At 37.2% G+C, this 27956-nt stretch overlaps 2 protein-coding genes across 3 annotated transcripts in view; one reads left to right on the forward strand and one right to left on the reverse strand.

Moving 5' to 3' along the window:
* LOC126374417 (hemicentin-2-like) overlaps positions 1 to 27956 on the forward strand; it is a 418670-nt gene that overhangs the window by 256125 nt on the left and 134589 nt on the right. The gene's annotated exons all lie outside the window — the stretch shown is intronic.
* LOC126374303 (toll-like receptor 3) lies at positions 19592 to 23979 on the reverse strand. Its single transcript, XM_050020846.1, has 2 exons — positions 23732 to 23979; positions 19592 to 22923 (listed from the first exon to the last, which is right to left on the reverse strand). Exons 1-2 carry the CDS (start codon positions 23751 to 23753, stop codon positions 20222 to 20224), a joined length of 2724 nt encoding a protein of 907 aa, XP_049876803.1. The 5' UTR covers positions 23754 to 23979; the 3' UTR covers positions 19592 to 20221.

Below are 27956 nucleotides of genomic sequence, written 5' to 3' on the forward strand. Positions count from 1 at the left end.
TATACGCTCAAACGCTTGCGACTGCTCCGGACCCCAAATCCAGGGTTGATCCTTTTTTGTAAGAGTTGTTATGGGACGGGCAATGGACGCAAAACCAGGCACATATTTTCTAAAATAATTTGCCAGGCCCATGAATTGTTGCGCCTGATGAACATTCTGGGGTACTTTAAAATCACGCACAGCATCAAGTTTGTACTTGGATGGCCTGACTTCACCATTACAAACTTCGTGACCCAAGTACTCAATACGAGGAACTAGAAAAGAACACTTGTCTAGCCGTAAAGTCATATTTGCGTCCCTTATCCGTTCCAGAACCGTCCTGAGGCGTTCTAACGCATCAGAGTGATTCTCAGCATAAACGAGTACATCATCTAGGTATGCAGTAGCAAACTTGAATCTTAGCGGACCTAATATGTCATCCATTGCACGTTGGAACACCGACGGTGCATTCACGAGACCGAAACTCATGCGCGTGTATTGAAAATGACCATCGGGGGTTATAAAAGCGGTAAATTGTTTGCTTTCGTCATCTATTTGGATGCAATGATACGCAGATTTAATATCAAGGCAAGAAAACACACGTTGTTTAGATAACCTGTCCAATTGGTCTTGGATTAACGGCAATGGATACCGTTCTTTTTTAGTGACCTTATTCACCGCACGGTAGTCTACGCACATGCGTGCCTCGCCTGATTTCTTCGGCACAAGTAATACTGGGCTCGCATATGGAGAATTTGATTGCTCTACAATGCCTTTATCTATCAAATCATTTACAATATTACGAACCTTCTCGCGATCGGTAACCGACATCCTATACGGACGATAATAAATAGGTTTTTTGTCCGTTAGCTCAATGTGCATTTTAACTGAACACTTGCCTATCTTACTATCATCCCCAGAGAAACAATCAGAATATTCTCGCAATATCGCTTTTAAATCAGATACAACATCAGGTTCCAAATTGTCACCAATTTTATACTCATTATTTCCGTCTATAATTGTCGCTCGTGCGACACACTGACTACTTGGCAAAGTAAACGTACTGTTACTGATGTTAATCACATGTACTGTAGCCTTCCCGTCCATAACATCAGTTTCACATTGCGGAATAACACATTCAGCTCTAGGTGTTCCATATTCCGCGGCATGTATTAAAACGGGCCCAGATACGGGTTCGGCACACGAGAGTACGATTTTATTTACCCCAGGTTGCAAAATAATTGGATCATCTTCATCGGTAATAAACTTTACGCGTTCAATGTCTTCACATACCGTAGGTAGGACATCCAAATAGTTATCGTTATATATTTTTAACGAGGTAGGTGTTTTAATAACATATACGTTCGGGTATTCGGTAAATGGTTGTCCGACGATAACTCCAATATCTTGAGCATCATCTGGAACTATGTAAGCCTTAGCTTCACATGAAGCTTCGTCAACACAAACCTTTATCAATGTCTCGCCGATCGGAGTTATCTTCGAACCACCAAAGCCGCAAATAACATTACCAGATTCACAGGGTTGGATGTTCAAATGTAATTGTTGAGCAATAGAATGCGTTATTGTTATACATGAACTGCCAAAGTCAACAAATGCATATGTGGGTAAGTCATTAATTTTTATGTCCATGTAATATTTAGAACTACCTGAAGCATCTTTAATTACGCGGACAGTTTGAGCCTTGTCATTTTTTGCATTACGTTGTTTAAGCTTGAAGCATTCATCTTTAATATGCCCGGTTTTACTACAGTAGGAACATATTTTGTTTTTGGTATAACAATCATTTTCATCATGACCACGTTTATTGCAAAAAGTGCAGACCAATGCCGATTTATCTTGTTTCGCTTGAACCTTTTGTGTACACTTTGCTGCAAAGTGACCACGACGTTTACATATATTGCATTTAATTTTTGAATTATCAAAACCACCGCTATTTTTATTATGGTATGTGTTAACAAGCGTGGGATGCCTCAGTGACGATAAGTACCGCAAAAGGTTGGATGGGTCACGACAGCCTGCAGAAATCGCACCGACTTCAACGAGTTTGTCACCGATAGTTCCAATGATCGCTTCCGTAACCAGGGACTCAGGTATACCACAAGCGTTACCCAAAGCTAGCTTGTCATAATAAAATTGTAAATAATCTTGTTCAGGACGACGTACAATATTAACAAGATCACGCATCATCGTCAGTTTACTCCGGTTTACTCCGGCGATACCTCCCGTGGCGCAACTAGACACGTTTGAACCGTGCGCGGCAGAGTCCGATACCAGCCGATAGTTATTTACATCCAAGTCCAGGTTTGAATTGCATATATTAGACGACACATTATTGGCGGGGACTGAAATGTCAACCGACGGCATAGTCGTTATGACGTCACCTTTGGTTTGAATATTTTCCGTAACTGATGGCGGTAGTGGCGGAGTAAAAGTACCGGAAAGTACACTATTATCCGTATCGTTATAGCCCGCAGATGCATCTTTAGCTTCGCTCACAATTGAATTACGATTACGAAAAACTTCTTTTTCTAATTCCAACAAACGTTCCGTTAATCGTCGAGTTTCAATATGTTTTAATAATTTACGTCGCAAACGAGATTCGCGGTCACCATCGTCGTCATTATGTTTACGTTTATTCTTCTTATGTCGGCCCATTTCAAACCAAAAAATATCACGTAACGGTTTTCACAACACAGCACCAAAATACGAATTAGAGTCAATTAATAACAACTTACGTGGGTACAAGTCCTTTATCCCGCTTCTGAGCTGAAGGAGACAGCCCAGAAAAACACTGATTCAACGCAATAAAGTTATATTTTTACCAAGTACACGTAAATATAACAAATATCTTCCGTTTAGCGCCAAAGCTGAAGTAGAATTGAAAGTGACGTTTTATGGTAGACCACGTGACCTCCAGTCGGTGCCATCAGTATTGTCAGCGCTCGAAATTCGTTTTCCTTACACAAAACAAAAGAGAAATAGAAAAATAAATAATAATATTAATTAATAGTTTACTTACTCACTGTGCCCTAATATATACAGTGCTTTGCCCTAACATAATTCTTATAAACAATCCTGTAATATTTTTAAACATACATAAAATTACACTTACTTCCCGATGGGGTAAGCAGTAACCACGAAATTTCAGTTACCTACTACGATCCAGACACACCACTTTCGCTTCGTCCAATCTCATCAAAGTTTTCATACATAGTCGAAGACTTAACAAGTGTCTAATATGATAACTCCTACCTATTACTATCGGTCAGATAAGTTCTAAATAAGTTACTAGGTAATTATATTTTTTATTTTTTTAGTATTTTTGGGGCACAACTGAAAATCAGCGTTGTGGCACTCCCTCAAAAAACATATTGCTGAGCTTACGTCACTTTTTAGAAATAAGGTTTAATTATTATGTTCACTCCTACTGTGTACCTATACCTACACTTATATCTTAAAAAAATATTTATATTCTGATGATGATGAAACCACTGCCCTATTTTTCCCTAAAAAAAGTAGCATGGAAAATGCTGCACCCGACAAGAGCGTGGCTCTTAAATTGATGATGATGATGATGATGATTCATGACTATTATTTTCGCAGAGTCATGCATATTTATATTTTGTTCTACAAGCAAAAAGAAAATTAAGTCGAAAATTCTGTTTCGAACGGCAGTTGAACCCACAGCCCTTGTCAAGCCGGGACGAGCGTGTTAACCATTACACCACCGGGTCCTCCTCCTGTCCATGCGAAATCAAATCTCAAAAATATTCTCTCTTCAATCTCTGAAATCTTTATAAGTTTCTCTTAGCACGGGTGAGTGATATAAAAGCAAAAATCATTTCATTACAAGCAAGTTGTGTAACAGGCTTTAAAGATTTTATAGAACGTGTCAAAGTTCCGTCTTTTTGAGTAAATCGTTCGGATGATGCCATTTTTATTTTTGAAAACTTTTAATGGCTCTTCCGTAGCATTAAACCCGTGGCGGGAATTCAGCAAAGATAGGTTTCCGTCTAAGTAAACTGTAACTTAACTGGAACTTAGTAAGTACTTGCCGAATACGCTTTCAAAATTTATTGGAAGCTTCCAAACTTCATTTCTATCTTTACTTTTTTAATTGAAAGAGATGATATTTGTGGAAGCCTTTTGAATATGTTTGTTGAGAAAATAAAAGAAAACTTAAGACCCTTCTATATTGCTTTACATCTGGTATGTAAAGACATGTCTATATTGTTTTTCCCTAAATATATTTCTGTCCTTGTGGAAATCTGCAAAACAATAAATTGTTGACCAAGCTGGCGGGGCATGGCATTAACTACTTCAGACGATTCATGACTATCATTGCCGCAGAGTCATGCATATTTTGAATGGCTGTGCAAGCCAATTCTGGAGTGGCAAAATCTACCGCACACTCTGCAGCAGAAGTATTCGACAGTCGAAGTCGAAGTGTTATCTGCTTGTTGTCGTTTCATACTCTTCAGAGTCTGGAGCCAAATGTTGTCATGAGCTTGACGCCTATCAAGCACACTCTTTCTCCACACATCTTGAGCGAGCTTCTCTAATGCCATATGGTCGATACCAAAAAAGTTAATATCTAGTAGTAGTAGAGGGTTCCATTGGATGCATAAGCCCCAACGCAAGCGAGGAATTGGGAGCGCTGAGAGCTCTCATCATCATGTTTTCGTCGAATCTGCAACAAGGCACGTCAGGAAAAACAAGTGTAGATTAAGCCCAAGATGAATTTACATAACCTTGAAAGTACGTTGTCAGTTGGCGCTCTTACACGTCAGGCATCCCCCCTTCCATCGCGTCGAAAAGGAAAACGGCTAAACTTGTAACAAACTTCCTCTCAAAGGGAACTTATCCGAAGGGCCTAAGTTAGTTATAACAGTTGCCTAATTTCGGGGTATCTTGTGCATCTAAAACGTTGATGGATGTGACGCAGGTTACGACTTTCAGAGGGAGACGGAACAATGCGTCAGAAAGAGAAGAGTGGAGTAATTATTACTAGAAGTTTTGTTACGAGTGAGATAAAGGTTGAGAGGAAACCGGAGAAAATGTGGTCTTAAATATAAGACGCCATCGCTAGACAGTCGGGGCTTTCCATTTGTCCGTCTAAGTATTGAATGCTGTTGGAGGAGACACCAAGTTTTATTTCGAAATTTATCCCAGTGAAAGAGGTTCAGTTTAAAAACCTGACATTAGCTTTTCAAATCAAATCAAATCAAATATACTTTATTGCACAGAACTAGAATTTCAACAATCAGACATAACACATGAATACAGTACAATTTGGGCGGCCTTATTGCTCTAGAGCAATTTCTTCCAGGCAACCAACAAAAGGAAACAAACATTTACAACTTGGATGCGGGATGGTGCAACAAAAAAATAAATAAATAAATACCTAAAAGTAAAACTAAAGTTAATATAATAAATACTCTATACTATACGTACATATATTAATAAATACTCAATTTAATATAATCCATATATACTAAAAATATACCTAACCATAATCTAAAGAAAACTATAATAATAAATAATAGACTATACACACACATACAGGTATTGAAATAAATAAAATACATCATACATAATAGTAATATCCTAAGAATATCCTAAGAATAGCTTTTCTCTTGGTTATGTCAAAAATGCAGTAACAACACTGACTTCCAAGAACGCTAAACTAAACATTCTATATGAAATTGAAGTCGTTTTATGTGCCCATTCAAAGTGCCTCGCGTACTAAAAATTACATTCGAATCCAAAGACAGGCTTGTTCTGAATTAAAGCACATAATAACGGGTTTTTACCGCGTTTAAATGGGGATATGAGACTCCCGATATTTCGACACTGTTGCAAGTACCATGATCACGTCATCCCGTGATCATGGCACTTGCAACAGTGTCGAAATATCGGGAGTCTCATATCCCCATTTAATCGCGGTAAGAACCCGTTATTATGTGCTTTAATTATGATAATAACCGCGTAAACTTAAAACAAGGCTTGTTCTGTCTTTAACATTAGTTCCATGGCCGCTCACGTCTCATGACAATCAGCGCCAAAATGGTAAAACCAACTTGCTTCGTGATAGCATCTACAGTTATGTAACTTCTTCTATCGTGTGGTGGTCATCAACGGCGTCCGTGGTCCAGTAGTTGAGCGTTCTGCTCACGATCCGGAGGTTTCGGGTTGGAATCCCGGTGGGGACAAACCACTTTGTGATCCCTAGTTTGGTTGGGACTTTACAGGCCGATCACCTGCTTGTCCAGAAGTAACATGATCCGTGTTTCGGAAGGCACGTTAAGTCTTTGATCCCGGTTACTACTTACTGATGTAAGTATTTAGTCGTTACTTGAGTCACGTTATTGGCCTTTGGTGGCTCAATAATAACCCTGACTCCAGGGTTGATGAGGTTGATCTACAGTTTAGTATGAAATCCAGCGTAAGCACTTGTCTCTATATACAGATCAATGAGTAACGTCATAATACCCCAAGACAGGTGTCTTGGGGTATTATTTGATAGTAATAATCTAGGTAGATTATTACTATCAAATTGGAGATGTCCTTAGAAAAGATTTAGAAGATCTACTCTGAACCGGCGTGCGTGTATTAAACGTTCGACGAATGTGGGGGAAGCAAGAGAAATATGTCAAGGTCGAAACAAATGGAATTCCATAATCTCTGCTTACCCCGGTGGGAAATAGGCGTGAGTTTATGCATGTATGTATGTATGAATCGCTTCTTGTCTATGATCAGTACCAAACCCTCATAGCTCGTGGCGAATTTACAGAAATTACAAGGGACGTTGATGCCAACCTGAAATTTCAATAATGGCCGTCGGACTCAGAATAATAATTCACAAATCTGGCGTTTAGATTGGAAACTTTAATAGAATTAATTTATAGGTAAGAAAATCTGAGTTTGTTTTATTAATTGAATTTTGATACGGTGTCGAGTACAGACGGAGGGCCACTTAGTATAACCATATTGAGCTGATAAACCTCATTATAACTGCTCCAAAGCAGTTCAAACCGGTTTTTGAAGTTCGTTAATTTGAAGTGATTGTCGTTAATCAAGTTTCCTAGTTGACGGAAAGCAATGGCTTCTTACTTCCGGCTTTGAATATTCGTAGGCGGCTGTACTTTCATCAATCAGAAGGACATGTCTCCTCTGTACGTATATGTTAGGACTACTGATCTCAATAAATTCTGAATGATGATAATAAAGATATACTTATATTATTTTATTATATTGACATTGTACCTCTATAATGATAATGAAGGATATTTAATAAGTTTAGTACTTACTGTAAATATTTCAAATAATTTAAATATATACAAAGTATTAGTGTCATCGTAAGAAAAACTTTGAAATATGAATCTGATTTGATATCAAGTGGGATTTTTAAGTGGATTTAAAAACCACTAAAGTTTTCATGAATTTTCCTACGGAACACTCCACTTGCTATCAACTCAGAATCATGGTCTGACTCATCCCCCTCAGTATTCGTTACGGTGTCGATGATTCAGGTCATTATTCTGAGTTAATATCAAGTGGACTTTCATTGCAAAACCATTGCATTGCATTGCGAATTGAAAAAAACAAAAGAAACAATACATGCATGAAGTATGTGTCAAAAAATTCCACTTGATATTAACTCAGGATTATGGTCTGAATCATCCCCCTTAGTATTCGTTACGATGTCTCTAATACCCTGTATTTATAAGTCTATTTCCATCTTGGGCACGTGCCTATATGGTAAGTGTGTGTGTGTGTGTGTGTGTGGTGTGTGTGTATGTGTATGGTATGTAATAATAAAAAAATGAATAAGTGACCTTGTGGTTTTTACCCAACAACGGCAACGCCAACAAAAAAGGGTTATAGTTTTAGCTTGTCTATGTATATACCACTGCAGAGCCTAAATTACATAAGTATATCCGGTTTTAATGAACAACGTACCAATCAATTCGTCATTTTGGTCCGGGTAATATGAATACAAGTAATTTGATACTTATTTTAATTAATATAATGATGATTATAATAGCTGTACAATTAAATAAATTGACCTGAAAATGGTGTAGCTTTTCAACACCATTTTCATATCATAGGTCATTTGAAATATCGATAAAAATATACAGGGTGTTAGTGACATCGTAACGAAAACTTTGAGAGATGATTCAGGCCATAATTCTGAGTTGATATCAAGTGGAATTTTCCGTCGCAAAAGTATGGAACGGAAAATAATTTAAATAAGCTCTAAAATTTTCATGACTTCTCCGACAGGAAATTCCACTTGATATCGACTCAGAATCATGGTCTGAATCATCCTCTTCAGTATTCGTTACAGTGTCACTAACACCCATACCTACTTGTATGGCTACTGTATGTACTTGTATGGGGTGTAAGTGACATCGTAACGAATACTGAGAGGGATGATTCAGCTGATTATTCTGAGTTAATATCAAGTGGAATTTTCCATCGCAAAAGTATATAGAATTGAAAATAATTTAAAAAAACTAAAAAAATAACATGAATTTTGCGACGCAAAATTCCACTTGTTATTAATTCAGAATCATGGTCTGAATCATCCCTCTGAGTATTCGTTACGATGTCACTAACACCCTGTATAGATAGATAGATAAAATAATTTAAAAAAAAGTGTAACACATAAGCTCACGACTGTATCCCAATTGAGGTCATCTTCTCTCTAGCGACATCCCTTTTATCACGGGGTCCGCTTACCTAACCTGAAAATTTGACAGGTCCGGTTTTTTTACAGAAGCGACTGCCTGTCTGACCTTCCAACCCGCGAAGGGAAAACCACCCCAATATAGGTTAAAGTCGTAACGCTGACAGTCCTTTTAAAATCCAAACTCCATTGTTTTACTATTGTGTCTGGAAATCTCGGCTTTACGAGGATAAGTCACATACCTCCGAAATGCAATTCTCGCGAATTTAGGTTTTCCTTACTGAGCATGTGATAATCGTTTGTGATCCAAACATGCATTCGAAAACAAATTCGATAATCATTGGTTTAGGCAAAGGCCTGAGCATAGGCTGGGATTTGAACCTTTGATCTCAAATTGAGAATCAAGCGTTCTACGAACTGGGCTACTACGGCTCCCAATTGAGGTTATGGGAGGTATATCCATCATAACATAAACTAAGTACCCACACCTCTTCTTCCTCTTTTGAAACCAGGACCAACAGCTTAACGTGCTTTCCGAAGCACGGGTCCTTTTACTTTTACAGCCTGCAATATCCTAACCAAACTGGGGCTCACAAAGTGATTTTTGTGATATGTCCCCATCGGGATTCGAACTTGGGACCTCCGGATCGTGAGCCCAATGCTCAACCACTGGAGCACAAAGGCCGTTATTATATTGATATTATTGTCATGCATTTCTTCACCACAAGGTCAAAAACTTACCCAGGCAAGGCCGAGAGGTGTCGCTAGTAAGACTACAAATGGAAATGGATATAATTTCTAATCTTCATCAATAAATAATGATGGGAGTTTAATGATGACTTAATTTATCCGGTAATCTTTTCATTTCTAAAGGCAGTAGTTTTAGGCGGATGAGACGTTCGTTATGTAAAATTGACGATTCAATGTGTAACTATGTTACCTATTGAATAAAGATATTTTTGAATTTGAATTTAATCTTATTCCGATTATAAAGTTTTACCCGTGTAAGGTACACGTGTAAAACTTAAAACAGAACCATGAGTTGTCACACAACAAGTTTCAATGTGAGACTCTCGAGGGTACTTTCCCCATAAATAATATAGATGGCGTTGTACAACTTTAACATGTCATGATAATTAGGTATCTATTTTGTCATTTCCCGGGTATATAATTATTCCAAAATACAATGTATTATTGATTGATTGATTGATTGATTGAATGTTATGACAAAAGCATAATAATATATAAATGTGATTGTTGTTTGCTATTTTGACCACATTGCGTATAGAATTATGTTGCTACCTATATTGCTTCTCTTTATTGTGATCAGAATCATAATGGGTGGAAGTGCCTGGGTGTGTAACATCGTAACAAATACTAAGGGGGATGATTCAGCTCATTATTCTGAGTTAATACCAAGTGGAATTTTCCATCGCAAAAGTATAGAACTACATTGTTTTAAGTTTACGCGGTTATTATCATAATTAAAACACATAATAACGGGTTCTTACCGCGTTTAAATGGGGATATGATACTCCCGATATTTCGACACTGTTGCAAGTGCCATGATCACGGGATACCACCACTCCTCCACTCCAATCTCATCAGTCATCCCGTGATCATGGCACTTGCAACAGTGTCGAAATATCGGGAGTCTCATATCCCCATTTAAACGCGGTAAGAACCCGTTATTATGTGTTTTAAGTATAGAACTGATAAAAATTAAAAAAAAAAAACAATCATTTTTTGCAACGGAAAATTCCAATTGATATTAACTCAGAATCATGGTCTGAATCATCCCAGTCAGTATTCGTTACGATGTCACTCACGACCTGTGTGTTTTGTCAATAGTCAACAATATTTTTACTCGGTGTCCATTAAGGAAGCCATTCAAACAGTAAACATTTACGCGCATATTCGCAGGCAGTTTTAACTGGAATTTTGATAGATAATAATGACACATTTCCACAATTAGTATGTTAGATATATTCACATGACTTCCTGTTGTGATTGTGCTTAAAGCAGAAACACTAGGGCGACTTACAGAGCACCACAATTCAATAATAAAATCGTTAAATTCAAATTCATTTATTCGTCAACATAGGTAAAAGAGTTGTTACAATATAATATATGTCGCACTATGTCGCACCTTTCGGTATACGAATTTAAAACATAACAGATTATTAAATTACAAATAAAATTATTAAATAAATTACAATAGCATTCAATATAATAAAAATAAAGTGACAAGATGTTCCTACGTGGCATATCCAAGCTGCACTAAGTGACGGATGCGCCAGAGACTTGGTGATCCACGCAGGATATATTTTTACCAAAAGCAATAATACCACAAAAGGAGATTTTATTTTTTCGAATTAAAACATAATAGTTCTCAAGAACCACCCCCCCCCCCCTTCCCCCTCCGGTTGACTGAGGGGAGGCCTGTGCCCAGCAGTGTGACGTATATAGGCAGTTTATGTTAGTTCTCAAGAACTCGTTAGATGGCGCTTAACCAACTACGTTACTGGGCCATTGCCAAAATGCCAAAAAAAAAACCTTCATTTTATTTAAGAAATAAATAAACTGGACAAAGATTTTTTTTCTTATTTTCTTTTTTTTGGGACTTTCTGATGAAATTACGTTTTCTTTCTTCGTTATTTTTTAATTACTTTTTTTGTCAAAACATAATCGATGTGAAAAATACGTTTCGTTTTATGCTATCAAAACGAAAATCACAAATAATATAACGTTCCGTTCCTTGCAGTAATCTACAAAGTTCAGCGCCATCTAGCCAGCAGCTAGGATAAAAAGTACATGTTACTAGCTTTGACCTGTGAATTAACGAGCGGGACATGTGGCAACGGCCTCCGGTCCCGGGTTCGAATCCCAGTGGGGACAATTCACAAAAGTCACTTTGTGATTCCTAGTTTGGTTAGGACATTACAGGCTGATCACCTAATTGTACAAAAAGTAAGATGATCCGTGCTTCGGAAAGCACGTTAAGCCGTTGGTCCCGCTTACTACTTACATCAATAAATCATCTTACTTTTTGGACAATCAGGTGATCAGCCTGTAATATCCTAACCAAACTAAGGGGCCTTTGGCGGCTCAATAATAACCCTTGTTGGCATCCCCAACAAAATTATATTCCATATTTTTAAGTATGGCAATACTTGCCTTCTGAATCTCGAATCTAACTAACGTGTATCGTGTGTTAAAACTTTATAATATAAAAATTAATAAAAGGTGCAGTCAACACTGTCCAGCTGTGTTATTCCCCATACCTACCATCAAGCAGAGCATCGACCACATCTAGATGCCCACAACCCTGACACCAGGGTTGATGAGGTTGGTAATTCACGTCACAACCCACACGATAGAAAAAGACCTGCGAGTTTGGTTGTAAACGTTCATGATGACAAAGCTTCCCAAACTGCTGGTCAGAAGGGAGTTTCAAATTGTAAACATATTTTCTTAGCTAACCGCTATTTTGAAGTGTATTTCAGGCTACTTTTCAATTTTGGAACTTTTGGAACTATGATGTCCAAACTTTACGTGGAATCTAAAAAGTTTATGAGTTTTTTAAGCAACGCATGCTTGTAATAGGTCATCATCATCAGCGGTACGACGCCCACTGCTGGGCATAGGCCTCCCCCAAGGATCTCCACGACGATCGGTCCTGCGCTGCCCGCATCCAGCGGCTTCCCGCGACCTTTACCAGATCGTCGGTCCACCTTGTACAAATAGTAAGATGATCCCTGCTTCGGAAGGCACGTTAAGCCGTTGGGTATTAGGTTGTTATAGGTACTTACAATAAGGACGCAAACTCAGCCGCACGAGCTATTAACATAGGATGTTCATTTAATATACTCAAACATACGTAGAAGGCTTAAACAATATGGTGAACCATGAAAGTCAATTAATATTACGACCGTTCTTAGTATTAAAGAAGGTTCTCTTTAACCCATTAATACTTTTACTGCCACTTCCGGAGGGCGAAATTATAATAGAGCCCCATTTCTGGAAAACAGAAGGCGTCAGACAGGCCGAGCGTGTTTAAAGTTGTAATGGTGCTTGATCCCAAAATACGTATAGCAACGGAAATATTTATGAACCAACACATGCTTCTTTGTTACTTCTATCGTGTGGGTTGTAAGGTGCATTACCAATCCCGCCAACCCTGGTGTCAGGGTTACTATTGAGCCGCCAAATGCCCCTAACATGGCTCATGTAACGACTGGAAGTAGTAACCGGGGCCAACGGCTCAACGTGCCTTCCGAAGCACGGATCGCCTTTCTTACTCCGTTACTGCACTAAAACTTATAACACTTATACCACCTTTCAAATAAAAAATAAACCAGGGATGTACGTGGGTTTAAGTATTTGTCAGCCAAGCAAAATTGAATCCCTATCATACAATTCGACTGAACTTTCCGTTAAAAAAATCATCTATCCGGTAAAAAGTCGGCAGTTACTTTCCAAGAAATATTAGTACTCAATGTTTCGGATAGATGACGCTAGTATAACGACGGTACAGATGGGAAAATGCAATTAATCGGGCACAAATCCTGGAAACCATGTCATATCTATTAACTATGATTCAAACATGAATTTAAACCCATAGTCGAATTCAGTAGTATAAAGCCCGAGTAGTAGCATGGAAGATGTTGAACCGACAAGAGCGTGGCTCTTAAATTGATGATGAAAGCCCGAGTCTTGATTCAAACATGTGCCTCTACGATGACAGTCACGCGTTCTCCGAAGTCTATTTTGGATTCATATCAGAATATCTTCTTGTATTCTAACTAGCTTTTGCCCGAGACTTCGTCCGCGTGGCGTGTTATAAAAGAGAGATCTTTGTCTGTGGGGGAGTGCATGTCAAATTTCAAGCATCTAATTTATGCAGTTTAGATTTTTTCATACAAATGTTTTTTCCCGCTAACTCCCGTTTCCGTGGGAATTTTGCAATATCCTGTTGCAACTAAGCTTTAAGTTTACTAAGGTACCTGCATGCCAAATTTCAAGCGTCTAACTTAAGCGGTTTAGATTTTTCATACAAAAGGATTTTCCCGCTAATTCCCGTTCCTATGGGAATTCCGGGAATTCCTTTCTTAGTGCACCTCTACGGTACCTAAGCTACGTCCCTTCCAAATTTCAAGTGCCTACGTTTAGCTGTTTAGGCTGTGCGTTGATATGTCAGTCAGTCAGTTTCTCCTGTTATATATTTAGAAGAGATATATAATTATTTAAATTTAAACGCTAAAGCCTCGGTCGGCTGTTTGTTACCCTACTCACCTACGACCCTATCCAAATATAATATTTCAAAACGTGTATACCAAAGGAAGCACGGTGGCCTCGTTTCATACCACCGATGATTGATGGTACCGAAATGCCAGACAGAAGCCGACAGAAAATACATTTTCCAAGATAACTTTATATCGCGCTGCGCCATCTGTTCGTGCAATTTGGAACTATAGTTCCATGGTATACCATATCTATGTAAATTTTTATTGAATTGTTGTAAAAAATAGATTTTCAGGTAGGTATATGATTGAATTTAATGAAACTATATGAAGAAAATAGTGATTACACAATTTCTTTATTCCATGCCATCGGCCCACTCGAGTCGATTAATTCTTTGAAATATAATCCTTTCAGACGACGCGGACGCTCTGAACAGAGGTTTTCGCCCAACTGGGCCCAATCAGATCTGTTGTCTTGAATTTTGAACCAGGTGTGAGCCTTCAACGTTCCACGTTTGACCGACTAAGTAGTTAATCCCGTATGCGGCAAAACTACAATAGGTAACAAAGCGAAGAGTATTATTTGTACCACTCAGATCGCCGAACAGACGTTTGTAGAATGTATATTATTATTTATGATTATGTTGATTTAAAAAAAAAACACAATGACACCCAAGTGTATATTGAATAAAAAGCAGAAATAAATAATAGCCAGTAATATAGTACTCCAAAGGGGAAAATCGAGTGACGCATTGTAGTATCGCATCTTTTGTATTTTCAAGGTTTGATCGATGGGGCTGGCTAACGACATAGCGGTGTAAGCCATTTTTTCTCAATTTTGAGTTGTTTATCCTTCCTATCGGGTTGCTTCGTCGCTAAATGCCGAGGTGAATTTTAATACAATATTATTTTTGTCGTGAGAAAACCGATATTGCTTTTAGGTTATCTTAATATTATTGTTGTACCAGCCATTTAGTTTGTTTGATAAGTGCTTCTCTCTCTTTATTTAAGAGCTGCGCTCTTGTCGGTGGAGTAATCGCCATTACTCCATAGACATGGCGTGTAGAACGGTGGTTGCCCCAATCGCCTTCCGTTCCGCAGTACACCGACCGATGTTCTAGCTAGAGCCCTACCAGAATCCATTTCCTCGGCCTCCAACCAGGGGTGCGCTTTTGAAGTAGCGGCGCCTACTCGCTACGTCACAAGATCGTCATAGAACCTAAGTAGCATTTTATAGGTTAGCCCGTCCCAGTGAGCTACCCACTACGTTCTGCTAATCCTGTCGCTGTTTGGTCGGGGACTGCTTATTTTAATATTCGCAGCTAACCATCATAATTATCTGATGGCCGTTCCACTATCCGCCACCTGTGGACCCCGTAGATGGTCTACAGCTCAGCCTACTACAAGTAAGATAAGTGCTTACTTAGCATTTAATGTATAGATATTTTTTGATAGAAGTAACTACGACTTAAATATTATGACATCATTAGAAGAATCATGCTCTTCTTCTATCGTGTGGGTTGTGAGGTGGAGTACCAACCTCATCAACCCTGGTGTCAGGGTTACTATTCAGCCGCCAAAGGCCCCAGATATGGCTCATGTAACGGCTACTTACTTACAATGAGTAAGTAGTAACCGGGACGAACGGCTTAACGTGTCTTCCAAAGCACGGATCATCTTACTTTCGGACAATCTAGTGATCAGCCAGCAATGTCCTAACCAAACTAGGGACCACAAAGTAATTTTTGTGATTTGTCCCCACCGGGAATCGAACCCGAGACCTCCGGATCGTGAGCCCAAAGCTCAACCACTGGACCACCGAGGTTGTCATTATTATTGTTGTACCAGCCATTTAGTTTGTGTGATAAGTGCTTACTTACCATTTGATGTATAGATATTTTTTGATAGAAGTATTTGGGACTCAAATATTATGACATCATTAGAAGAATCATGTTCTTCTTCTATCGTGTGGGTTGTGAGGTGGAGTACCAGCCTCATCAACCCTGGTGTCAGGGTTACTATTCAGCCGCCAAAGGCCCCTGACATGGCTCATGTAACGGCTACTTACTTACATCAGTAAGTAGTAACCGGAACCAACGGCTTAACGTGCTTCCGAAGCACGGATCGTCTTACGTTAGGTTTGCTGTTATGCATCGTAAAACAAACACCAACAGTGGGATTGTGTTCTTTTGGATAACTTCTTGGACCATTGTTGTGGGCGAATAATAGGCTTTTACCTCCACCTTAGAAATTTGTACCAAGAGTGGCTGCAAATGGAATCATAATTACTTGTAGCTATGTTCACTTGGGAGATCCTTGGGGGAGGCCTATGCCCAGCAGTGGGCGTCGTACGGCTGATGATGATGATGTTCACTTTTCTGTCGCAAAAATCATGATTTAAAAAAAATATTATATTGTCAATTCTATACTTTTGCGATCGAAAATTCCACTTGATATTAACTCAGAATAATGAGCTGAATTAGCCCCTTCAGTATTCGTTACGATGTCACTTACACCACGTACCAGTACATACAGGTAGCCATACAAGTAGGTATGGGTGTTAGTGACACCGTAACGAACATTGAGGTGGATGAATCAGGCTATGATTCCGAGTTGATACCAAGTGGAATTTCTCTCGGAAAATCCATAATAACTTTTGTGTTTTATTAAATTATTTTCCGTTCCATACATTTGCGACGGAAAATTCCACTGGATACTAAAATTCCACTCGGAATCATGGCCTGAATCATTCGTAGTAAAGTTTTCGTTACGATGTCACTAACACCCTATATAAACTCTTGCCAATCAGACGAAATCAATAAAAACATTCGTCTATCACGTAGTATGGGGAAAATTTGTTATTAGATATCTGGCCTTATTATCAGTTTTATTACTCCTATTATCCCTATCTGTTCGCCAAATAGACGCGAGAGCAGACAAAGCTTGTTTCTGGATCAATCAAGAGATTATATATGACGTAATAGTATTATATTAGAGGTATAATCGACTATTTATTCGTTTGTTTATTCATTCACTCGTTTACTGGTACCAAGGCATGAAATTATACGGATTAGTGATATAAGAATCAAGGGTGTGAGTTACGAAACATACTCTTCTAAATTCTCATATAGATTAACAGCATTACCTTGCGTCGCTTTAAGTGTGTTAGGACCCACGCTATATATTTTTTTACGGTGACAATAGATGGCTTTAGTGTCGCTACACCATTTGGTGATCGAAATATTTTTTTTTGTCATAGATAAACTGTGGCCGCCATTTGCCATATACCTAGTTAAAGACTCTTTTGTAAATATTTTTTTATAAAGTATATTTGTATAAACAGGTATAAACCTATATAGGGCTTTGCCACTACTTGAAGGTCTAGAGAATCTACAAAGTATAAAAAATATTATAAACCCTTCCTATTTTCTTCAGATTTACTCTGGGTCTGAAGCTATTGACAACTTCCTATTTAAATGTACTTTTTAAACTACATACAAAAAAGTTTTGTAAAAGATTATTTACGTTTATTTGTAACATAAAATACAGAAAAAAAAATACATACTCTTGCATGGGAATGTATATTTAAGCAATCATTTAAAGAAAATATTATTTTACCTCTTGTGGCTCAAATAAATAAAATGATTCCTCAGAAATAATGATAAATAAGAAAAAAACTAACTTATTCACGTTTTACACTGAATCCGCTATACGTACGCCATCTAGGTAACGGATGGGAACTAGACAAGGGTCCCCTTAAAGTGAAATCCACGTAAGGACCTTTTTAACGGAACCTAGAGACAAGCTAGTTTCATCTCGAGTAAATATTGTTTTCTAAATTTTTATCCGGATTGAAATTGATTTAAGTAAGTAAGAATTTATTTTTAAATAGCAGATTCAAATAAATATACAATTTAACAATAAAATTATTAAAGAAAACTTAATCCATAAATAACCCGCCCCTGACCGTTCCCGGTGCAAAGGTGCCCATAACGCTCGCCGCATTACCGCGCTGAATAGCAATGGCCAACCTTTGCTCCAAGAACAAACCGGAGTGGGAGTCACCCGTTTTTTCCTTGAGCCTGGATTGAAATAAAATAAAATAGAGATTTCGTAAAAAAATCAAAAAAAAAAGAGTAGAAGGCAATACGGCTTACCTACCACGTTAGTCTAACAAAATGCTCAGTGAAGCATGCGGGTACTTAGTTCACCTGGCAACGGATGCACGAGCACCTCTAAGTAGGTCATTTGAGACATCTATGAGATATAGTGTTGTGAAGAAATAGATATGATAATTGTTAAATTTTGGTATAAATTGGTTTGTTGTGTATAGAATACAGAAAACAGAACTTTATTAATAACATCGTTACAAGTCAATTACAAAAAGATAAACATTGTCAATAGGAAGAAACACCGATATACCAAGGGTAATATTATTACATATTACTCATTAACTTATGAATGATTACATATTATTATAATATTATTATTATTAATATAATTGTTGTTCCAGTAGCCAAGACTTCAGTCTAGTTTTAAAGGTTGCAGGAGACGGCGCAAGTCGCACTTTTTCTGGTAAACGGTTATAGAAAAATAATAATCGGGAGCGAAAAATAAATGCCGTGTTTCGATCATCACTCCATCTTGGCAATCTTTGTAATGGCGTCAGTTATTAGCGACATCTGTTAGATTTTTTGGTGACCAAGTTACATTTTCAAATATAATAAAACAAACGAACGAAGCGAACTAATTGGTTCCTAAAATATTCGCTAGATGGTGCTTGTCCGTGACATCGTGCCTGAGCTTGTGCCACTGTGAAAATTACACTTGGGATAAATTAATACATCATTGGTTCCGGGAATCAAACCAGCGCTCCTCGTCTAAGAAGCAAGTCGGTGACACACACCGGGTCAAAACAACAAAACTTACACTAAACTTATTAACAAGTCATCATCGTCATTGTCATCAATAAAAGATACAATACAAAAAAAAACAAACAAAAAATTAAGGATTTTTCATAGGGCACAAAACTGGGACAAATTTTACGTTAAAAGAGAAGTAATTTAAAAGCCGTATGTTAGATAACTGCAGACCTATTCAAATTTGAGAAATTACGCACATTTTATGCTAAGTGACTCATTAATGGTAGATGCATGAATAATTTCAGCTTCTGAATATATTACAGATCCTTTTATACTTACATTGAGGTAATATTTTACATTTTATCGGTACCTGTGATAATTTAGCAAGACCACATCTTATACTTGATCAAATATTCCACATTGCTGGACTGTGGCCAATTTCGCTCTGGCAAAAAGGCCGTGTTTTATAACCAAGATGATTTTTGCAATTTTGATATTTTTTGATTTTCGGAGGTATGTGATCTAACCTGTATTGGGCTGATTTTCTCTTTGGATGGCAAGACACGCAGTCGCTTCTTTAAAAAAACCGGACCTGTCAAGTCAGGTTAGGTAAACGCGCTCCGTTAAAAACGGGATAATGCTAGGAAGATGATGATGATTTATGCAATTTCGAACAATGAAGAGTACTGTTGTGAAGGGCAGAGGCACAAGCAATCTGTAAACAACGTGCAACCATTTCTGAAAAGAAACCTTAAGATATCGTGTGAAGGATAACGGAATAAAACCATATAAAATATTTTATTTAAAATTCTATATTATATTCGTAAGTCGTATATTACATCCAAAACAATCGTTGTCAGAAAACATGTGACGTGCTAAATATTGCGAAGCATATGCGCCACGCGCCGTATGCGGCATGCACCGCATGCACATGTAAAATTCGTGCGTAGTACATGCTTCGACACGAATCTGAAAGTACAATATTGCCAGGTATTTGTATGTCGTTTATATGTGGCTTTATATCAATATTTCGGGTAAAAAAATCACAATATTTCATAGTACTTAACTATTTTGTCTTGAAGAGATTCGATTTTTTGTACCTGCGTAATTTAAAAATATTATTTCATTTACAATTAATGTCATAGACCATAATTATTTAATGTAATGAACCAATTGTCAATGTGAAATTTTAATAATGATAAATACTAATAATACAGTTATTAATATAAACATCACAGAAAATAAACTAAATATTTATAATTATTTATTATACCTAAAATTAAATTCTAATCAATCCAAATCACAACATAATACACTTTTGTCATTTGCCTTTACAAGTTCAGGCATTTTATACATTTAAATTGTACTGAATAAAAAAATAAGATACCATTTGATAACGAACTGTTCATCTCCCCATGACTCACTCAGCCTAACAGATCATTTTGCGTTTCAGAACTAACGAAATCTGAAAGAGAATTCCTAAGCTGCAATCTAGATTCCCTATATACAACTGATTTATTCTTCTTATACACAAAGAGTCCCACACCTGCTAGTAAAACTACCACTGTCAAAACTGAACACCAAATCACTAACGCCAATGAACTGGAATCACCATTTAACTGGGCAGTCTCAGATTTTGCAGTCGTCGTGGGCATATTTGTATCACCGCACTTAATACCATGTACGTTGTCTTCATGAAAAATTTTGTCTATAGACGTAACTTCAACCTGTCGCAACATGTTTGTACTAGCACTTTTGATATTTCGAACGATTTCTTTACATGATATCGGGTTGCCTCCTAAACTCAAAGTTTTCAGTTTTGGCAACGTCCCTATAAGCCTTTCTACATCAAGCGTTTTTAAATGATTGTAGTCGATTGTTAGCCTTATAAGTTCTACACATTCGTGAAATACATCTACGTCAATTTCAACAATGTTGTTAAACGAAAGATCCAAAACTTCAGTCCTATGAAGTCCTCTGAAGTTACCGTATCGCAGATTTGTCAAATTATTATGAGATAAATTAAGCAGCTTCAAAATTTTAACTGTTTGAAAAGTACCAGGAGTTATTTGTGTGATACCATTACCACTTAAATCTATAGACTGCAAACGCTCAAGATTTTCAAACAATGTTGAGTTGAAGTAAGATATTTTATTGTAACTTAAGTCCACAGTCATTACTTCCGTAAAGTAACTGAGATTTATTTCGGTAAGTTCGTTACCCGAAAGTGTCAATAATCTTAATTCTGTCAAAGTATTTATTTGATCATTGTTGAAAACCTTAAGTTTATTACGGTCTAAATGCAGTCCTTTCAAATTCGTTATTTTTGAAAATGGCACGTCTGACAGCTCAGAAATATTATTATCCGACAGTTCTACATGTAAAAGGCCTGTCATGTTTGTTAAAGTAAGGGTAATGTTGGAAATATTATTATTATTTAAATACAAACCCTTAAGATTAGGTAAAGATATGTTGTCCACGTGGAACCAAGAAAGTTTATTATAAGATAAATCTAAAGAGTACATGTTGTTCATGCCCACAAAATTATTTGGGTCTACGTACTCCAATTCATTATAAGAAATGTTCAGGCGAGCGAGGAGCGGTAAATCAAATAGAGCCATTTTATTGATCTTATTTAATTTGAATTGGGTCAAATCTAAATATCTCAGAGTCTTTGCCGGGCAAAATACGTTATTGTTCAAAACTCCGGATAAACGATTCTCAGTTATATTTATATATTGCAAATTGTTCAAGGGCAAGGAATCCGCTTCAATGTTTTGAATTAAATTGGCTGAAATATCTAACATGTACATAACGGTTTGATTGTTAAAAGTATTTCTTGTTATTTCAGTGATGCTATTATTTCTTAAGTTCAAATGGGTTAAGTTCGATAAAGTATTTCTTAGAAAACTCAAGTTGGACACGTTATTGTACGAGACATCTAGAATGTTCAATGAAACTGCCTTAGCGAAGCTGGAATTTTCAATAAGTTGAATGTTGTTCTGGCTTAAGTTCAAGTCAACTAAGTTAACTGCGTCTGAGAACGCATTGTTTCTTAGAATCGTTATACTTTGGTTGCTCAAGTTTAACTTCGTTATGTTTTTCAAACCGCTAAATGTATTTCCAGTTATCTCTCCCGTCAAATTGTTTTTCTGTAAGTTTAAATATTTTAGCTTGGTATGTTGGAAGGCATTGTCTTGTATTTGAGTAATATTGTTTTCATATAAATCTAAATATGCGAGCTTGTTATTGTTAGCGAACAGGACAGTTTCTATGGGGGACTTGATTCTATTATGACTCAGATCAACAGTCATGAGGTTGGACGCTTGATTGAAACAATCGGATTCAACGACTTCGATTTCATTATGTGACAAGTTTATTCTTTCAAGAGATACAAGACGGTTAACTTCAAAACCTGATATTTTAGTTATTTTATTACATGTTACATCCAATTCTTTAAGAGATCTCAAATTGATCAATGTCATATTAAGAGCCGTTATTAGGTTGTGATGTAAATGCAGAACGGTTAAATTTTTAAGGTTGCTCAGACAATCTTCTGTTATCGTATATATTAAATTATATTGCATATACAACTTTTTTAGAGTGGGTACATAACCAAATATGTCTCCAGTTAGTTCAGTCAAGTAATTGTGCGACAAATCTAAAATTTCTAGATCGGTGTTCCTATTTTCGGATATTAAGAATGATTTAGGGTTCAATGTTTGGATAATGTTGTTAGACAGATTCAGCGACTGTAGAGCAGCTAAGTTTTTGAAGGCTTCGTATTTTATGTCTTCAATCTTGTTGGCGGAGAGGTCCATCTTAATAGTTTTAACGTAGTATCTGAAGGCGAAGCTACTAAGGTTGGTCCAGTTGTTGCGGACGGCTTTGAAGGTACGGACTCTGGTGTCAAAATTTGTTGCGCCAAAGAATCCAGAATTCAGGGTGTCTGTGGATGACTCAGTCATGATGAAAGTGACGTTCGGTTCGTATTCACATTCTGGGGTCCACGCGTTGCCAGCGTGGTAGTGGCAAACGATGGTGTAGGTGCAATCATGGCGGTCTTGGAGGTCACACGAAGTCGTTGCAATCGTGAAGGTCACAAATGAAATGGAGATGATGGACACTGAAAAAGAAATAAGTTCCTTCTTTGTCCTTTGTTTTCGATTCTCAAACATAACAAATACTCTATTGCACACACAGGAAGTACAAAATTACAAATCAAAAGAGAAAAAGTACAATGGCTGCACATCGTTCATTTCTATTCCTCGCTCGAGATAAAGCACTGCTAAGCTAAATGTAAGATTACAATACATAATAGGTTTATCACAAACAGTAGGCAGATAACCTACCGCTGTTAAACTTTACATTTATCTAAGGACGACAGACCTGTGGCTAAAAAAGTCTTCTGCCATATGCCTCTGCGGTAAAATTATGGGCGGAGTGTAAATAATTATAATAATTATTATTTTTAATGTAACTATTATCCAAATCTATATTAACTATTTATTAATTTGAGGAAATTATTTTAAGCAAAGAGGACGTTTTTGAGCAAGATTTTACAGGACATTACTAGAACTCATTAATAGTATAAAACTACGTCATACTCGTATCTTTTTACATTTTGTTAAAAAAATTGAGCTCATTTGAATAAACAAAGGAGAGCCAAACATTTTTTCCCTTCGACCACTTTCGAGCCTTTCGTTTTAGTTAATATGTCTCAAAAAACCTCTACCCTCTCCATAACCCGTCCAGAGATTGAAGGGAGACTTGTGCTCAGCAGTGGGATGTATGATTATAGCATGTCTAAGTTAACCATAAACATAATCTTGATAAATAAATATGTATTGTGTAAATTGCCAAAATATATAAAAACCTAGAACTAAAACAATGTAGCTGACAGTGTGAGTGAAATATTCTAAAAAACAACTTACACAAAAGTATTTTGGAATCCATTGTGCTTTCAATACTTTTTGTTCAAAGCTCACATCACTGCGATAAAAATACTCTCAATTGTTATTCGTCACTTTTCACTTTTTGTGAATGGTATTACTTCAGTTTTGATTCAAAGGTGCTTTATTGTTTTTTTTTTTTTATCAAAGGAGCAGTTATTGTTTTTATTAAGGTTTGACGTATAAGCTTGACACTTGTGCACGGAATGGTGGTCAAACCGTTGCTCTTTGTTTTATTTAACGAAGCGACGGCTAAGAAATGAATGGAGACGAACCACATTACATATTTTAGAATTGAACTTTGAACTCTGATTAATGGAATATTGTTGTTACATGATAATAGATAGACAGATTATATACATCCCACTGCTGAGCATATTATGTCTCAATCAACCAGACTGGTTATAGAGCGTACTCCACCACGCGGCTCCACAGCGGGTTGATGGTGTTTTACAGCTATTAGCCAGGATCAACGGCTTCACGTGCCTTTCGAAGCACGGAATCATTTTGTATATTTAAGTATATTTTTTTGGAGCCATGTCAGGGGCCTTTCATTCTTTCATTCTTCGCGGCTCAATGATAACCCTGACACCAGGGTTGATGAGGTTGGTAATTCACCTCACAACCCACACGATAGAAGAAGAAGAAGTTTTATTTAAAATAATTGATGATTCAGAGTCAAAACCGATGACGAATGCATGTAATTTCTAAATAAAGAATAAAAAAGAGTTTTTGAAGATATATGTAGGTGATTTTGTGTGTTAAAAATATTTAGCACGACAGTCTACTCCATTTATTACGTTGTTCCCACCGCCGGATAGCGTTATCGCCTTAGCTTCCGAATACGATGCCTCACCATTCACTAGGACAGTATTATGTTTTAATTGCAGTTGAATATCTCTTTGGCTATTCAAATTAATGGGCTCTTTATGTCAGCTGTAGAATTATGACCATTTAATGTGACTAGCTAACAACTACTGGCTACTATTACTATTTCGATGATACATAGCGTGATTAAAATTGTGTTTTGAGCTGTACATGTAAATGACAGATGTGATGTCAAGCAGTCGCCGTTCGGGGAGTCGCTGTCAACGCTACAATTCATATATATCACTACATAGTATAAAACAAAGTCGCTTTTTCTGTCCCTATATCCCTATGTACGCTTAAATTTTTAAAACTACGTAACGGATTTTAATGCGGTTTTTTTAATAGATAGAATGATTCAAGAGGAAGGTTTATATGTATAATAACATCCATTAAATAGTGGAGAAATACTGTTATTTTTGAGGTTTTTAATGTGATGTCGTAAATAATAAAATTTTTTCCTCAGCATAGTACCCGAGCGAAGCCGGGGCGGATCCCTAGTACATAACACAAAAAAAACACTTTATGGGACTCTCCCTGTTTTGGTCAAGATATTCCAGGATGTAATTATTCACAATGACTGTCCGAAAATGAAATGAAATGACTCACCATCATAATTAGTAATAAATAAATAATGATAGTTTTAAAAGTACTTTCTACAAGCAACTAAACAGTTTAAATATTGACAATATTTATCAATTAAAGTGAAAGTACAAAGTTCAGTTCGCGTTAGCACTTATCAGTCTATCACAAAAGCGGGCGAGACGCGTGGGCGAGGTGGAATGCCGAACAGTGTTTAGAAGAGTAGATAAGTACCCTATCTAATAATAACTTCTCTCTGTACATTGTATCTGTACTGTGTGACAGACTGGCAAAGCCAACTCTTGCAATACCAAGATGTGCTTAAACGTCACATGAAAAGATATGACCCCATCACGGTGGGAGATACCTACCCAGGATCGGCCACAATGGAGGCATACTGTTAACACCAAGGTATATGCAGTAGGGTATATGCTTTGAACAGAAACGTCGAGGAGAGCTTGACTCAAAACCCAACGAGCTGAAGGCCTGACCTTTTCTTTTATTTTTTCATTTTTATTAACGTGACGTATTGTAGATTTGCCGCAGATGGCATTAACTACTTGACTGGACAAATGGGGAGCGCTGAAGGCTCTCACCCGGTACAATGTTTTAGGCAACAGGCCTGAGGGTGCCCAGTTGGGCGCGAACCTCGGCTCGGGGCGTCGTTTGAGAGGAAAAATATTTGAAAGAATTAATCGACCCTAGTGGGTCGATAGCGATAAGCGCTGATTGAGGGAAGTCGTCGGCCACGCCGGCGGGGTCGGTATCGGGGTCCTGAAGTGTGTGGTGTCGATACGGTGTTGTGGGCGCAGGCCTTTTACACAGATAATCCAGTTATAGTTTTTACAACTCTTTTACGTCCAATACCGTTTAACGTTCGTCTGTAGATAAATTTTTACGTCATCGATAACAAGAAATGACGTCATAAGCTAAATAAGGAACTCAGTATAGTCGATGAGCTCTAAAGATGTTTGTTATAGTAGCGAATAATGAAATGAATATGGACTAATAAAAAAGATACTTTCTACCTTTATAAACATAAACAAAATAATAAAGAGGAAGGATGGGTTTGTTATTAAAGCTGCATACATACATACATACATAAACTCACGCCCGTAATCCCAAATGGGGTGGGCAGAGCCACAAGTAATCAAAGACAACTTGCAGCCACTGTTGATACGAAGTCCTAAGATGGATATGATGAACCTTATGGTGATAAGGGATCAGCCTATCGCCCATAACATTAGTCCATCATGTTAGAGGACGCATATTAAGGCTGCAGTCTCCGCAAAATTGGGTCAAGGCGAAGTTTTGGTGATAATTATTTTCCTGTTTTAAACAATTTTAACATTTCTTTACTACGGTTTATTGCGCATAAATATATTTGGTATAAAGTGTTAGACGCGTATTTTTTAAAAGTATATTTAGCTTGTTTATATAAGATAAATCAATCGTTGAATACGGGTCTCTTCAAATAAAATATCAAATAATATATATATTATAATTATATTTGCTATGCGTCAATCTAAATGCACAAATGACTCGATACTGTGATACTGTGTCTGTCTGTCTGTGTTGTTCTGTCTGTATATACTCGTATATATGTTAAAAATATATCATAAAAATTTACTCAGATTATCCTGATTTTAACATCTCTAAAGAATGGCCTGATTAGCGTCAACGGGGGTGCTCTCCGAGGGAAAAGAAAATATTCAAATTCTGAATTCTGCAACCGCAGACTGGGCCCTTCAGGTATTTCTAGTTTTTGTAGGTAACCCAAACTTTTCTTATTAACTTTTTCTCTAGTGTATGAATACTATTGAAAACATAATTATTAATGTAGTTCTTCTACTATCGTGTGGGTTGTGAAGACAATAATTATCGACCCTATCATCCTGGTATCAGGGTAACTTTTGAGTCGCCAGAAGCCCCACATGTAATGACTACATACTTAATTAAGTAAATAGTAGGCATTAAGTAGTAATTAAGCAAATAGGATCAACCGCTAAATGGAAATCTGTAACAGATGCTTTTTATGTAAAAGACATCATTAAAATATAACGTAGTAATAATTATAACAGGAGATCATTTATGCCTAAATCTAGACTGTCTAAGACAGAAAAAAGACTTTTCTGTTCTAATCAATAATTAATTACTAACGCTTTATCAAATTTAATTACATTTTCTCCTCGGGCAGCTCGTAAAGGTCAAATGGCTAGAAATAATAAATAAAAATAATATATTTAATAAGGATGTACATTGACCAAATTGGAGATGTCATTAGAAAAAGTTTAGTACGACCTACTCAGAACCGGCGTGCCTGTATGAAACGATTGATGAATGTGAAGAAGGTAAGAGAAGTGGTTAAAGCGTTGGGCTCACGATCTGGAAGTCCAGGTTCGATTCCCGACATTGCAGAATTAAATCAACTGATTGTCCGAAAAATTAAGATGATTCTGTGCTTCGGAGGGCTTATTAAGCCGTTGATTCCGGCTATTAGCTTTAAAACACCTCCACCAACCTGCAGTGGAGAAGCGTGGTGGAGTATGCTCCATACCCCCTTAGGTTGATTGAGGGAACGTTTTTGCCCAGCAGTGGGATGTATATAGGTTGTTTATGTTACGTATGCTGACTGCTGGAGCGATAGAATTTATTATCTTGTGGTCCGCCATATCCAAATAAGAACTTTAATACGAAGAGTAGCTGCATTACCATCTGGTCCGGGTTTCAAGGTCCAGAGCTTGACTGGACCTTGAGT

This window comes from Pectinophora gossypiella, chromosome 17 (genome assembly GCF_024362695.1).
Source record: "Pectinophora gossypiella chromosome 17, ilPecGoss1.1, whole genome shotgun sequence".
NCBI classification, from domain to species: Eukaryota; Metazoa; Arthropoda; class Insecta; order Lepidoptera; family Gelechiidae; genus Pectinophora; species Pectinophora gossypiella.